At 39.8% G+C, this 14,777-nt stretch overlaps 1 protein-coding gene across 1 annotated transcript in view; it reads left to right on the top strand.

Moving 5' to 3' along the window:
- LOC148354326 (galactose-specific lectin nattectin-like) overlaps nucleotides 1–12,392 on the top strand; it is a 14,006-nt gene extending 1,614 nt beyond the window's left edge. Inside the window, exons 3-6 of the mRNA XM_088350875.1 lie at nucleotides 7,412–7,497; nucleotides 7,569–7,703; nucleotides 9,590–9,698; nucleotides 12,319–12,392. Coding sequence (XP_088207001.1) covers nucleotides 7,412–7,497; nucleotides 7,569–7,703; nucleotides 9,590–9,698; nucleotides 12,319–12,392 — 404 coding nt within the window. The remainder of the gene's footprint in view (nucleotides 1–7,411; nucleotides 7,498–7,568; nucleotides 7,704–9,589; nucleotides 9,699–12,318) is intronic.
- The last annotated feature ends 2,385 nt before the right edge of the window (nucleotides 12,393–14,777 follow it).

Genomic DNA, 14,777 nt, shown 5'->3' on the forward strand with positions numbered 1-14,777 from the left:
ACTTGATGTCAAGTTTTGGACATGTTTGATAATGAATTATCTTGCCACACTTGGGATTATGGTTGCTCACTGTTGTTTCAAGCGCTGCTCACCGACTTTGTGTGAACGCTCAGACCAGTGGTCCCCACCCCTGAGCTCCACCACCAATTGGTTGCCTCCAGTGGCAGATAGGGTTGAATATCATCTGCATGGCAATGAAAACTAATATTATCCAGACGCTGCCCTACTTACAAACGGGTTCCGGACGATCGTTTGTAAGTTGAATTTGTTCGTAAGTTGCTACAATGCTAAATTTTGTATGGAATGTATGTGTCGGAGCCAGGAATCAAACTGGAATCAGGACAGGAGAGAGTCAGGGTCGAAAGGCTTGCCTAGAATGAGCTGAGGTTTGCAGACGGACTGACAACAGGTGACAGGAAGACGGGGGTTTAAAAAGAGACAAGCAGCCAGTCAGCATCCAAGGCAGTTGGCGCCAAAGGAACAGGCTCAGGTGCCTCACATCAGTAATCATGACAGTTTCATGTTTATATAAGTAACCTGGATTGCTTTGTAATAAAAAATACACATTTCATAAAATAATATGATCTATAAAGATAAATAAAGTTAATTTTAACTGACATTTGGAAGATGAGCATCAAGAGTTAGGCGACTTCCTTCTCGGTTGTAGAACGTGGCCGAAAAAAAGCGATCCAACCATTTTCTCAACCGCATTAAGCTTTCTTATTCCACTTTCATTTCAAAAGAAATGGTACAACTCTTCTTTACACTTTACACCTGTTGGGTCTAAAGAGCCCACTGGAGTGTGAGAGAGCTATAAAAAAAATATTGGCTAACTCTAGAAGGAAATTCAGGCAAAGATTTGTTTAGTTTTTTTACAACTGCAGATGGAGAAGGACCGGGAGGAGCGGATAATTTACTCGCTTTCGTCTCGCTGGCCACGCTCCTTCTGGCTTTTCCCCAGCCTGCCTTTGTGTTTTATTGAGATCACAAGACATAGGAAAGTACTGGTATGTTGAGACAAACACAAAAACAAAAGGAAAAAGATAAAAGATCATCCACCCCCCCTGGAAAAATACCAACACCTTCAAACAAAGACAGGGAGACTAAGAGACACCAAAAGGGAATATCAAACTGATTAGAAATACACACCTTGAGCAAATATGTTCAAGCCTACTTTACAACACCAACCCTATTGATTGGATGGACGAGATATTAAACAATAAAAATGTCAATGTTTGTAGCGCGCTGGAGATACAGTATAGAATGTTTACACACAAACTGGGAAGAGGAAGTGGATTTCTACCACGGGGTTGGTGCTTGGTGACTTCTCACAGCACCACCGCACGCCGGTAGTGGCGGAAAGAAGCACTACATTGCTGTTGTGTACTCGGAAAAAGGTGCACACAATACAAAATCTAACTTACAGCAATGATATTTTTCAACGTACCCCAAAAAATGTTCGTATCTACCGTTTTTTGTAAGTCGAATGGTCTTAAGTAGGGGAGCGTCTGTAATTTCAGATAATATCACCAAGTGGAAGCATATAAATACTAAAAAAAAAGCATTTTTAGAGAGAGCCAGTTACATTACTTTATTGAATGGACTCTGATCTGCACTCTCGGAACCAAAAACCTGGTGTTTTTCTATATCAGGGTGTCACAGACCAGGAACGGAGACGGGACCCAATTGCGTTCGTTTTACTCAGTTTTATTAAGAAGGAGAAAAGGACTTGCATCCTTGATCCGATGATCATCGGTCACGGGTAGCAGATAGCTGGAACGCTAGTAAGGTAGTCGTTGACAGCGAGGAAAAACAGATCGATGGCCGGGGCGGAGGAGCAAAAACATAAACGGGTCCAGAAAAGAGGTCGGCAACAGGAATCAGACAGAAAACAGGGCAGGATAGAGTCGGAGAGTCACAAAAGCTTGCCTAGCTTGGGGGCATAGGTTCGCAGACGATCTGACGAGTTATTTCAGGAAGATGGGAGTTTAAAAAGACTCCAACAGCATCAGTAACCATGACACAGGGTGTCCCAAAGTAGTATTTGGGGATAGATTCAACACTTGTTGAACCTATTTTTGTTAAATCGTCCCCAGGTAGCCGTTTTGATAGAATGGAATGATTTTTTTAATTGAAGACAAAAACAAAACCTCGCAAAACCGAAAAGCAAACCCATCCGAATTATTTTTCCATAAAAATGTGGGGGGGTGTTTCGTGAATGTAAATAAATGGATATAAAATACAAAAGAAAAAAAGAAAAAACCTTAAATATCAAGGCCAAAGCAAAACAAGTGTTCCCCTGGGTTTAACGTACATAATTTGTACATTCAGATTCAGGTACATTCAGATATAGAGCGCACCTAAATATAAGCCGCACCCACCACATTTTAAGAGGAAAACCAATTTTGTACTTACACAAGCCGCACCTGTATATAAGCCGCATGCGCTCACATTAAAAAAATGTAACACAAACACAAAACTATCCCAAACCTGACTTTAAGTCCCGCGAATGAAACTGAATGTCCATCATTAAAGTACACAGTCTGAAAATCTCAGCCGGCAAAATAAACGGAAAATGATACCGGTACTTAAGGTTTGATGCAGACCTGCAGAGTCCGGGTCCCGTTGAAAGTAATCCAAGGAAAAAAGTGTATATTTCCAAAGCTAAGGGTGGGAAAAATATATATCCACTATTGTCCAACGCGTACACAAAAAGGGCTCACCTTTACTCCACTTCCCGTCAGCCCGCGTTTGTTACGCCCCTTCTTTTTCATTCGCCTGTCCAAAACATATCAGAATAAGTGTTTAAAATAAATACAAATAAATACATTACAAAAAATATACAGTTGCAAATACATATTATACATGGTTACACATATTGACAAAGAAAGACGGTACACGGAGAGAGTTTTCAAAGCTTTAATCATAATAATATAACTTTCATCCCAAACGGTGCCTGTGACAGGGCAGTTAATGGTAGCAACACGCTCGCAACACAGTAAACGGGTTTGTTAAAAAAGCATACTGTACTTATAAAAATCACGGTAAACCGTCCTCATCTTCCTCCTTAGAACTGAAGCCATCAAAGTCGTCTGCCTCAGTGTCGGAAAGAAACTTTGTCATATAGACGTTGTCCCACAGCCTCACTCGCGCTGTCGCGCCGTTTCCTTCTTTATCGGACTGCTCGATTGCTTTTAGCTTGAAAGCAGCGTCATGTGCCTTTCTTTTTGCATTTTGAATGACGAGGGTATGTTTACGCTAATTTAATTTACGCACAAGCCAAGAAGTTGCAGTCTTCCTCGGTGCATATATTCCACCGGTCTAAATCTTATCTTTTGTACTCGAGCGCCCCTGGCGGCCGTTAGACAAATTACATATATTGGCCGCATCACTGAATAAGCCTCAGGGTTGAAAGTTTGGGGAAAAAGTAGCGGCTTATAGTCCGGAATTTACGGTACTAAATAATTATAGCTATGAGTACTATACAGTAGTGCAAAGAGTGCAAGAGGAGCAGCTGAACAGATGTGCAAAATGGGCAGTCAGGTAAACAAGTCACTATACAATAACAATAACAATGGAGTACGGTAGTGCAGAGGAGAACAGATGAGCAAAGGAGGGGCTCGGTACCGTATTTTCCGCACTATAAGGCGCACCGGGTTATAGGGCGCACCCCGAAAAAATAGTTTTTGATCCTATTTTTGACATACATAAGACGCACCGGATTATAAGGCGCTACAATGGGAACGTGGACAAAACAGTCAGATAGTTCAGTCCAACTTATTACCCCCTTAACATTCCCAAAGCTTGCAAAGACGCAAATACGTGTCGAGAACACGTGCGGATGCGGTGTCCGTACGATGTCACTCAAATGCATCGTTCCATCATTCGGAAGGTTAAAGTCTTGGGATTCAAGAAATGCCAACCATTCCTTAGTATCTATTTTCTTTTTCGCTCGCAACTTTACTGTGCATATGACAATAAACACTTGGAATTGTGTTTAGTTTAAAAATAGACACTCCATTCCATCCATTATCTGCACCGCTTATCACAGAAACATCGAGTTCAGTCTGAAACAAGATACAGGGACAATATAAAACCCGGAGTAGCTCACCGAAGTCGTTGTGTTCATAATAATGTGCAGCCAATGTCCTCTTATATCCGTGAGGGTAGTAAATCCAGGAGAATAAAATAGTTACAAATACAGAATAGAAAAAAATGCTCTCTCTATGTCGTCAGCCACGTGCTATACGCATTCATCTTTTTCGGCCAATTGCAGGCTTTGTTTCGCCGCTTCAGCCATTGCCAGCCTGTAAATGATAAAAAGGATCCTCCCCTTGACCTCCGAATAACTTTAGCCAATAGTGATCGATTCAACTGATGATTGACACATCTTTCTCGGCCAATTGCAGGCTTTGTTTTGCCCCTTTAGCCAATGCCAGGCTGCAAATGATAAAAAGGATCCGCCCTTGACCTCCGAATAACTTTAGCCAATAGTGATCCATTCAAATGATGATTGACACATTGGTGAGCCAATGAAACGCCGGTAAATAAATCCCAGCATACACCGCGGACTACTTGGCGTTCGGGGGAAAATCTAGTCGGCGGCTGCTTGCCTTAGTTGAAAGACTTTGCGACTTAATATTGATCCATATATAAGGCGCACTGTATTATAAGGCGCACGGTCAGCTTTTGAAAAAAGTAAAGGCTTTTAGGTGCGCCTTATAGTGCGGAAAATACGGTACAAGAAAAATTGTACATTGTACTGAAGGTATGTCATCCGGCAAGTCGTAATCATCAGTTGGAAAAATTCAGGTCCTTCACTCAGCATGAGGCAGCACGACAGCAAAGGTATCGTTTGCTCGGTTCATGGAATACTTTTTTTTTTTTTTCAATTTTTCGCCAACTTTTACATTTTTAACTGCAGTTAAGCGTTTTTCTTCCCTCTCCTTTCCCCCAGATGGCATTTTTTCGTCACTTTGTGTTGTATTTGTGGTGCATGAGTGAAATTACGGGTACTGTGAGTAAAATCATTTGTTTTCGCAACTTGAGGATTACAGGAGGAATGGTACTTTAATTATTTATTGTCTTTTGTCTTCTTCACAGTACTCCTTTACAATTAGGAGAGGTTAGTGACTTTTGTTATATAACCTATATATATAAAAGATATAAAGAGAGAGAGAGAGAGCCGAAAGAGCGAGAGGGTCCTGTTTCTGTTCTGGTCTCTGACATAAGCTGAGAGACTCTATATCCATTTTGTCTCTAGGCTTAAAACCGCTCGAAGATGTCCTTCTCAATTCCTGGGTAGCGTCCAAGTTTTTTTTTCAGGCACGGTTTATTGCAAAAATAATGTTACAAATAAAAAAAGACCCAAAATTCAGCACACTTGTCACGAGGTGGAAGGGTTGACCGAACCAGAACGGAGGCAGGAGGCAGGAAGGGAGAACTCAATTGCGTACTATCAAAGCTTTTATTTACCAATATAAAAGTAGTCCAAAAACTCCGGGACAAAACAGAACAAAAACATATTTACACTCAGAATGGTCAGGTACAGGTTTCCTCCGACTTAAACTAAACAGGACAAGGCATAACAGAACAGAAAAGGTGTAATGAGCCAACACCCGCAATACCCACAACCCAACCTTAAATAGCAGCCACGCAATTAGCTGATCTGCTTCAGCTGGTGCCCAGGGGGCGGGGCAGACCGGTCGCCACGGCGACCATGACAACACTTTTATCATAGATTCGGTGCTCACATTTATTTCCTGTTTGTTTTTTCTTCCTGTAAGCCGCGCTTCCCTTCCCACACTTCTGGTGACACCACCAAATATGTACCTATAAGCAGATTTTGGAATTTCAGTACCTTATTTTACAGCGGCAAATTCGGTCTAGATGCAAGTATAAATGGTAGGGAGAATATCTATTTGAGGTGAAATTCAGCATCTGTCACGAGGAAGACCGGACCGAAACAGAGGCAGGAGGCAGGAAGGGAGAACTCAATTGCGTTGACGATCAAAACTTTTATTTAGCAAAATAAAAGTCGTCCAAAACTCAGGGACAAGACAGAACAAACAGGCTTTAACTAAAAACGTGCAAACACAGGTTTCTTCCGACTCAAACAAAACAGGACAGAGCAAAACAGAACGGGAAATGCAGACAGAAAATGCAATGAGCCAGCACCCGCAAAACCCACAACCCACCCTTAAGTAGCACATACGCAAATTAGCTGATCTACTGCAGCCGTGCCCAGGGGGCGGGGCTAGCCGGTCACCACGGCGACCATGCTGGACACGACAGCATCATCATATGCTGTGATTGATGTAATGCCATCGTAACTGGGTTCAGTTGTAGGTAATGTAAACAACTCTCAGAACTTGTTTTACCAGATTTAAGTATGTAAGTGACTACCCACGTGATGCGAGAGTACTCAGCAACCAGGGTTGGGTAGGGTTACTTTAACTGGATTACTTTCAATGACTTTTGGATTACTCCAATACCAAATATGCTGATAAAAGACAAAAAAACCTAAATATTAATAAAATTAATACATTTTGTGCAGTAACTTTAGAGAGTAACGGAATACATGGAACGGCAAAAATGATGTTGGCAAGCTGTTTCTTTCTCTCTCACCCTTTTTGATTCTCTCTTTATCTCTCCCTCTCTTTCGCTCTCCTCTTTTCTCAATTCATTTCTCTCCTTGTTTCATTCTCTCTTTCTTTTTCTGTTTCTTTCTTTCAGTCTTTTCTCTGTTTTTTTTTCATCCTCTCTCCCTTTTTGCCTTTCTCTCCCTATTTTGCTCTCTCTCTCTCTCTCTCACACTTTATTGTTCTCTTTCTCTCTCCCCTTTGTCTTTCTTTTTCTCACTTTCTTTCTCTCTTTTTCTTTCTCTTTCTTTCTCCGTTTCTTTCTTTTTCTCTTTTCTCTCTCTTTCTCTCAGTTTTTTCCCCACTCTGTCTCTCTCTTGTGCTCTCTCTCTCACTCTATCGGGTTCTTTCTCTTTCTCTCTCCCTTTGTCTCTATTTTTCTCACTTTCTTTTTGTTTCGTTCTCTCTTTCTTTTTCTGTTTCTTTCTTTCTCTCTTTTCTCTCTCTTTGTTTCTCTTTCTCTCGGCTTTTTTCTCACTCTGTCTCTCTTTTGTGCTCTCTCTCTCACTCTATTGGGTTCTTTCTCTTTCTCTCTCCCTTTGTTTCTATTTTTCTCTCTTTCTTTTTCGGTTTCTTTCTTCCTCTCTTTTCTCTCTCTTGGTTTCTCTTTCTCTCAGCTTTTTTCTCATTTTGTCTCTCTATATTGTGCTCTTTCTCTCACTCTATTGGCTTCTTTCTCCTGATCTATCTCTTTCTCCCTTTTTGTCTCTGTAATTACTTCTCTCTTTCTTCTTTGTCACGTCTTTTTTCTTTGTCGTGAATGTTTTTAGATAAGATTTGTCCTCAGGGATGGACTCAGCTGGACAACCGCTGTCTCATCTTCCAAGGGGAAACCTTGAATTTTCGTCTTTCCGAGGTACGACAACGTTTCAACGGAACCAAAAATCGATACGTTGTTTTCGACTTTGTTCTCTGCTCTTTTCCAAGGTTATCTGCAACATCTTCGGTGGAAATTTGGTTTCAATTCACGATTCTCTGGAAAACCAAGTGGTGAGACATCTGATTCGAGAAGGTGCCGGATCTTTTCAACCCTCGTGGATTGGACTTCACGACCGGATCGTGGTAGGTTGTTTTCTTCCCTTTTTTTCCTCAAATAAATGCACATAATTTATAATAAATCCATTTGTATCCTTTTATTTTCTGTTGTGACCTCAAAATGTGGGACATGGGGCCGGTCCTGGAGACATAACTCATTTTTCTCATTTATGAATAAATAAAGTATTTCATAATTAAGTATATGAGTTTTTAGCAATTGAAGCAATATAATATGCTAGGTTCCTGTTTTAGGCTCTAAATTCGAAATTTAGGTTTTGAAGTGTTACTGCAGGCTTGTTTTTTGATTTTTGTAATATTTCTCTAGTAAAATATTGTAGTACAGTATTTTTGTAGTGAGATTTTTGTAGTATTACTCTAATAGGATTTTTGTAGTATTTCTTTAGTAGGGTTTTTATAGTATTTCTGTCATATTTTTCTAGTATTTCTGTAGTAGGGTTTTTGCAGTATTTCTGTAGTATTTTTCTGGTATTTTTCTAGTAATATTTTTGTCGTATTTTTGTTGTATTTCTGTAGTCGGGTTTTCGTAGTATTTCTGTAGTATTTCTGTAGAATTTTTGTAGTACGATTTTTGAAGTATTTCTCTAGTTGGATTTTTGTAGTATTTCTGGAGTAAGATTACTGTTGTATTAATCTAATAGGAATATTTGTAATATTTCTGTAGTAGGGTTTTTTAAAGTATTTCTGTAATAGAGTTTTGTAGTATTTCTGAAGTGTTTTTATAGTATTTTTGTAGTAAGATTTTTGTAGAATTTTTACAGTATTTTTATCGTATTTCTGAAGTAGGATTTTTCAAGTATTTCTGTAGTAGGGTTTTTGTAGTATTTCTGTAGTATTTTTCTAGTATTTCCGTAGTACGATTTTTGAAGTATTTCTCTAGTCGGATTTTTGTAGTATTTCTGTAGTAAGATTTTTGTAGTATTACTCTAGTAGGATTTTGTAGTATTTCTGTAGTAGGGTTTTTAAAGTATTTCTTTAATAAGGTTTTGCAGTATTTCTGTAGTAGGGTTTTTGTAGTATTTCTGTAGTATGTTTGTAGTACAATATTTGAAGTATTTCTCTAGTAGGATTTCTGTGGTATTTCTGTCGTAAGATTTTTGTAGTAGGACTCTAGTAGGATTTTTGTAGTATTTCTGTAGAAGGGTTTTTTAAATTTCCGTAATAGGGTTTTGAAGTACATCTGTAGTGTTTTTATGATACATTTGTAGTAAGATTTTTGTAGTATTTTACAGTATTTTTGTCGTATTTCTGTAGTAGAATTTACAAGTATTTCTGTAGTAGGATATTTGTACTATTTCTGTAGGGTTTTTGTAGTATTTCTGTAGTAGGGTTTGTAGTATTTCTCCCCTGTTTTTCTAGTATTTTTGCAGTAAGATTTTTGTAGTATTTTTGTAGTATTTCTGTCGTATTTCGGAAGTAGGATTTTTCAAGTATTTCAGTAGTAGGGTTTTTGTAGTATTTCTGTAGTATTTTTCTAGTACGATTTTTGTAATATTTCTCTAGTAGGATTTTTGTAGTATTTCTGTTGTGTTTTAGTAGTATTCCTGTAAGATTTTAGTGGTATTTCTGTAGTAGGGAAATGGTGCCCCTGCGATCCCCACACCACACCCACCTTTCATTTGAAAAAAAATGGAAGTCTCCAGTGTTATTGACATGGAAATCTATCATGTTTATACTGATATACTCCTTTTCACCACTAGACGGCGGTGTGTCCCAGCAAATACACTTGTCCATGCTCTCTTCCAAAAACGAGCCCCCCTGAATTAGAGAAATACGTTAATACTGAATAAATACGTCCTTTAACTTTGGTAGCCTCTTTTTTTTATAAATCTAACTTGTTTTTCTCTTTGAGTGTATAACAAAAAAATAAGAAAGAATGATTGACTGTCTTTCAGGATGGAGTTTTTCTATGGACCGATGACTCACCGTTTGATTTCGAAGACTGGGCTAATAATCGGCCAAGAGCGGATACAAATCAAGACTGTGCAGAGATTAACTTCAATGGTATAAATGCAGTTTTTCCTTGTTATGATATTTTGAAAAAATAAAAAACAGTAGTATGGAAATTGGAATATGTACCACAAATGTACTAGTATCTGCCCAAAAACTGAAAAAGCAGTTCTAATTTAGTTCTGGCCAAATCACTAAATGGGCTGTGGGGACATCTAGCGGTCGACACTTTTATTTCAAACCTTTTTCACTGGGAAATAATTGTTATTTGAGGGAGCTTGCAAAGTCCACAGAAGATTTTAGGCTATTGTTATATGAACAAATAAACATTGCATTTTCAGGAGGAAAAAAACATGTTTTTATCATTTTACTTATTCAGCAAATCGAATATTTAGATAGAAAGATAGATAGATAGATAGATAGATAGATAGATAGAGAGAGAGAGAGAGAGAGAGAGAGAGAGAGAGAGAGAGAGAGAGAGAGAGATAGATAGATAGATAGATAGATAGATAGATAGATAGATGGATAAAGAGAGAAATAGATAGGTACATAGATAGATAGATAGATAGATAGATAGATAGATAGATAGATAGATAGATAGATAGATAGATAGATAGATAGATAGATAGATAGATAGATAGATAGATAGATAGATAGATAGATAGATGGATAGATAGATAGATAGATAGATAGATAGATAGATGGATAAAGAGAAAAATAGATAGATAGATAGATAGATAGATAGATAGATAGATAGATAGATAGATAGATAGATAGATAGATAAAGAGAGAAATAGATAGATAGATAGATAGATAGATAGATAGATAGATAGATAGATAGATGGATTAAGAGAGAAATAGATAGGTACATAGATAGATAGATAGATAGATAGATAGATAGATAGATAGATAGATAGATAGATAGATAGATAGATGGATAAAGAGAGAAATAGATAGATAGATAGATAGATAGATAGATAGATAGAGAGAGAGAGAGAGAGAGAGAGAGAGAGAGAGAGAGAGAGAGAGAGAGAGAGAGAGAGAGAGAGAGAGAGAGAGAGAGAGAGAGAGAGAGAGAGAGAGAGAGAGAGAGAGAGAGAAGAGAGAGAGAGAGATGGATAGATAGATCGCAAATCAATTAGGTCAAATTTCAGGTGAATTGGCCGGTCCAAATTGTCCATAGGTGTGAATGAGCGAATGAGTTGTCTGTCCCTGTGTGCCCTGCGATTGGCTGGCAACCAGTTCAGGGTGTCCCCTGCCCACTGCCTGGAGATGGCTGGGATGGGCTCCAGCCTCCCCGCGACCCTAATGAGGATAAGCGGTACGGCTAATGAGATGAGATGAGTTTGTTTTCTGTTCATTAAATCAACTGTTAATATACAACTCATCAATATAAGATACTATAGAAAACAAAAACACAAGGAACTTAAATTCCCCGTACTTTGCGCTTAGTACTTTGTGGCCTCAATGCATTAGATATTCTGTGATCCATTATCCCTGAGTGAAGATTGCTGTGAGTGAGGGTCAGCAAAGTACATTTCTTTATCATGGCCTGGTGGCGTTTTTTGCTATTTCCTCCACCAAAAAGCGAACTGCACTTGTGTAGCTGCAATCCGTTATCCCTCATTGCATATTGCGAGGAGCAGGGATCGGCAGATTGCATTTTTTGTTGGGCCTTGCAGTTCTTTTTTTGCTGTTCTCTCCACAAAAATAGTGACATGCATTCGTGCAGCCGCGATCCATTATCCTCAACTCAATATCGCTGCAAGGCAGAAGGCATATTTTGTCGAGAGGCATGCCCTTCTGGCCTGCCAAAAATGAGCTGCACTGTTTTGCCTGCGACCTATTATCCGCGAGAACAGATACCTAAAAAGGCAATTTTAAGTCATTCCGAGGGGCTACTTTGCGCTTAGTACTTTGTTGCCTCAATGCATTAGAGATTGATAAATATACTGCGATCCATCATCCCTGAGTGAAGATTGCTGCAAGTGAGGGTCTTTATTGGGGCCATGTGGCTTTTTTGCCATTTCCTCTAGCAAAAAGCGAACTGCACTCATGCAGCTGCGATCCGATATCCCTGATCGCATATTGCGAGGAGCAGGGATCGGCAGATTGCATTTTTTGTTGGGCCTTGCAGTTCTTTGTTGCAGTTTCTCCACAAAAATAGCGACGTGCACCCGTACAGCCGCGATCCATTATACTCAACTCCATATCGCTGCAAGGCAGAAGGCATTTTTTGTCGAGAGCTGCCAAAAATGAGCTCTACTGTTTTGGCTGCGACCTATTATCCCCAGTTGACTATTACTGAGAGAAGAGAGCAAAAAAGGCAAATTTGTGTCATGCCTATTTCTCCCTAAAATGAACAGCGCCCATATGGCCGTGATCCATTAGCCCCAGTCGACTTTTGGTGCGAGCGGGCGATGGCGGGGTCGGGAACAGAAAAAACGGGACAGGAGAGCAAAAACGTGGTTGGGGTCGAAAGCGAGCGTGTTTAAAACGGAGTTGGGGGGTTACTCTGAGGTCTTTTGCATACTGTGGCGGGTTTTGGTCCCCAATAACCACAATAAACGAGAGATTACATACAATTTTATAAAAAGAACAGCTTCCAAAAAATGACATGAAATGTACAAAAATCTCATATTGACACTTTGTGTTTAATTTTCTTTTTCTACAGATGAATTCTGGAATGATCGTGGTTGTGCTCAACAAAAATCGTTTGTTTGTGCCATAACAGTGGGACTAGATTGACCAAATTAACTGTGATTGGCTAATAAAGGCTTCAGGATAATTTATCAAACCAGCTTTTGTGCTATTGGCAGTTTTTACTAAGGATGACAAGTGAAAATCTTTGGAACCATTTTGAGTCTTTTCTGGGGTATTTTTACTTCAAATTTATTTCAAAAAAGTAAAAAGAGAACAGATTCTACTCCACTGAGGACATTTGTATTAGTTGCCGGCACTCAGAACCAGGGTTGGGTAGGGTTACTTTAACTGGATTACTTTCAATTACTTTTGGATTACTCCAATACCAAATATGCTAATAAAAGACAAAAGAAACTAAATATGAGTAAAATGATGACTCACAACACGTGGCAAGCTTTCTCTCCTAGCTTTGATCTCTTTAATCTCCGGCAAAACTATTAAAAAATGCGACAGAAACAAAATGAAAATAAATCCAAACAGCTTGCCAACATCATTTTTGCCGTTCCGTGTATCCCGTTACGACCCAAGCCTGCACAAAATTTAGTCATTTTATTCATATTTAGTTTATTTTGTCTTTTATTAGCATATTTGGTATTGGAGTAATCCAAAAGTAATTGAAAGTAATCCAGTTAAAGTAACCCTACCCAACCCTGCCCAGAACCAAATGAAGAAAATTGATAGATGAAAAAAAAGTGTCACCCTGTTGTGTGTTTTTACCTATAATAAACAATGATTTGTTCACAATTGTCAATTTGTCAAATAAACTTCACCGATCGGAGCATAGCCAAGAGCATTGCATACTTACTATATGTGTCTAAGAAATGCACGTACTTACACACACCACGTGCCAATACTCTACAAAAAATGGAAACACAGAACATTTGATGAGTGGATTTTTTTTTCAAAAGCAGCAAGAAAGAAGCCCAGCCCACATTCGAATTAATGGTTGACATTTTAGGCCCAAGGTGATTAGTGTCTTTACACCCAAGATCAATTCTTAATAATAACTCCGAATACATTTTCTTCTCATCTCATCTCATCAGCTGCACCGCTTATCCTCAGTAGGGTCGCGGGGATGCTGGAGCCCATCCCAGCAATCATCGGGCAGTGGGCAGGGGACACCCTGGACTGGTTGCCAGCCAATCGCAGGGCACACGGGGACAGACAACTCACTCGCTCAGTCACACCTAGGGACAATTTGGACCGGCCAATTCACCTGAAATGCATGTTTTTGGAATGTGGGAGGAAACCGGAGTGCTTGGAGGAAACCCACGCAAGCACGGGGAGAACATACAAACTCCGCACAGTAAGACCGGGAGTTTCTTATTAATTATATAGGTAACCAACAAATGCCCTTTTCGCAGATGTTAGCCCCACTGCTAATAAATAGATAATAATGACACAATAATAACAACAAATTAAAATGGTAATAAGTTAAATAATGATGACATACTAACAACTAAACGATAACATTAAACAATTTATACAAGTTATTGAATACATTTCAAAAATACTTTAAAGCACATGGCCCCTGGGCAAAATGTGGCCAGCAAAATCAGTTAATGTGGCCCACCAGAGCTTAGAATGTCCATCCATCCATCCATCATATGCACCGCTTATCCTCAATAGGGTCGCGGGGGTGCTGGAGCCCATTCCAGCCATCTTCAGGCAGTGGGCAGGGGACACCCTGAACTGGTTGCCAGCCAGTGGCAGGGCACACATGGACAGACAATTCGCTCGCTCATTCACAATGGGACAATAGACAATTTGGACCGGCCAATTAACCTGACATGCATGTTTTTTGGAATGTGGGAGGAAACCGGAGTGCCCAGAGGAAACCCAGGCAAGCACGGGGAGAACATGCAAACTCCGCACCCGAAGGTTGGTAGCTCGATTTGAACCCATGACCTCAGAACTGTGCCGCACACGCGCTAACCACTGCGCCGCCGTGCTGCCCCTTAAAATGTCTAAGCATGTAAAAAAGAGAGTGATTTGATCAATAACGTTATCCGCTACATGCTAGTATTTCCATATCGATGCAAGATTGCAGTTTTTTTCATTCCATAAAACATTTAGGGCAAAACAAATGACAGTAATAATAATAATACAACTTACTTCAAACCGCCTTTGAGAAGGTGGGCAGGGTGACCGTTACAGAGGTCAGGCGGCAATGAGTTCCAGAGCTGGGGGGCAGAGCGGCTGAAGGCTCTGCTCCCTATGGAGCTGAGATGGGCAGCGTGAATAGCGAGATGGAGGGAAGAGGTTGATCTCAGGGATTTTGGTGATGATGCGTGCAGCAGATTGATGGACCAGCTGAAGTTTATGTAGGGACTTTCGAGGTAAACCGTAGAGGAAAGGATCTCAGTAATCCAGTGTTCTCGTTTGCCCGCATCCCCATCACGCATCATTTTTGCTGTTGATTTGACACTA

Source organism: Urocampus carinirostris, chromosome 13 (assembly GCF_059441175.1).
Source record: "Urocampus carinirostris isolate Australia breed hairy pipefish chromosome 13, RoL_Ucar_1.0, whole genome shotgun sequence".
Lineage (NCBI taxonomy): Eukaryota > Metazoa > Chordata > Actinopteri > Syngnathiformes > Syngnathidae > Urocampus > Urocampus carinirostris.